This window comes from Pterocles gutturalis, unplaced genomic scaffold (genome assembly GCF_000699245.1).
Source record: "Pterocles gutturalis isolate BGI_N339 unplaced genomic scaffold, ASM69924v1 scaffold1780, whole genome shotgun sequence".
In the NCBI taxonomy this organism is placed as follows: domain Eukaryota; kingdom Metazoa; phylum Chordata; class Aves; order Pterocliformes; family Pteroclidae; genus Pterocles; species Pterocles gutturalis.
In genome coordinates, this window is record NW_010140452.1 from 359 (window position 1) to 1280 (window position 922).

Consider the following 922-nt stretch of genomic DNA (forward strand, 5'->3'; position numbering starts at 1 on the left):
AACTTCCACAATTTGTATGTCAAAAGGCACACCAATGTAAGGTAATAAAATGTATTAACAACCTTTAGAAAAATTTTGAAAAGAAAGCATTAAGCGAACAATTAAGAGAATAATTGTTCTAATGTGTTTTTCAACAACTTAATGTTTAGTATGAGTTACTTTGATCAAATGCTAACAGATTTGTGTTCCAGAAGAGCAACAAAGGTGATAATATAACGGGGGTTTTTTAGAAAAAGCCATGCATTAACAGGCTTTCTTCATAATGTCTTAATTTTTCAGGTTAAAGTACTAAATCCTACTTTCATGGATACTAGTCAAAATTGTATTTGTGTCAGTTATATTATTCTGAATTTGTAATTTTCTTAACTGGAGCAATTTCTCAGGTTTTTCTATAATGTAAATAGAGGCAGCTGTATCACATATGTATTTTGCACAGTACCTGATATAAAATATTCTGCTGACAAATCTAATTATTTGTTAATTATAAATTTCTAGAAGTTAGAAAAATAGATCACCATTTATTTCAAATACTCTTTCATCTTTACAAGTTATTTTATCTGGTTTTTTGATTGCACAAATTAATTTGAATTACATGCTTAGGAATTACATTTTTAAAGCAAGTATTGCAGGACTTCTGAGGAAGTTCATTTTCACTTGTGAGCACGAATACTTTTTCCTTTAGCCTGATCCTATGAATTTGTCAAATTTTATTGGTGAATAGATACATAGTGTATAGCTTGAATATCTTATCAGTGAAGCTTGAATTTAATAGTCTGAGTAACAAGTGAATGAAGACTTCCATGCTGCATATTACTAACAGGTAAATCTAGACTGAAAATGTACAGAATGACAAAAAGTTATTAATTTCTGATAACAAACACGTCTATTGAAATAATTGCCATTATTATATTGCCAATTTGTC

General features: G+C 28.7%; 1 protein-coding gene across 1 annotated transcript in view; it reads left to right on the forward strand.

Annotated features, from left to right (window-relative positions):
- The window catches only part of ADCY2 (adenylate cyclase 2 (brain)), a gene marked incomplete at its 5' end in the record, with an annotated part of 79177 nt that overhangs the window by 102 nt on the left and 78153 nt on the right, over nucleotides 1-922 (forward strand). Inside the window, one exon of the mRNA XM_010083650.1 lies at nucleotides 1-41. This exon is cut by the window's left edge and continues 102 nt beyond it. Within this exon, the coding sequence (XP_010081952.1) occupies nucleotides 1-41 (41 nt within the window). The remainder of the gene's footprint in view (nucleotides 42-922) is intronic.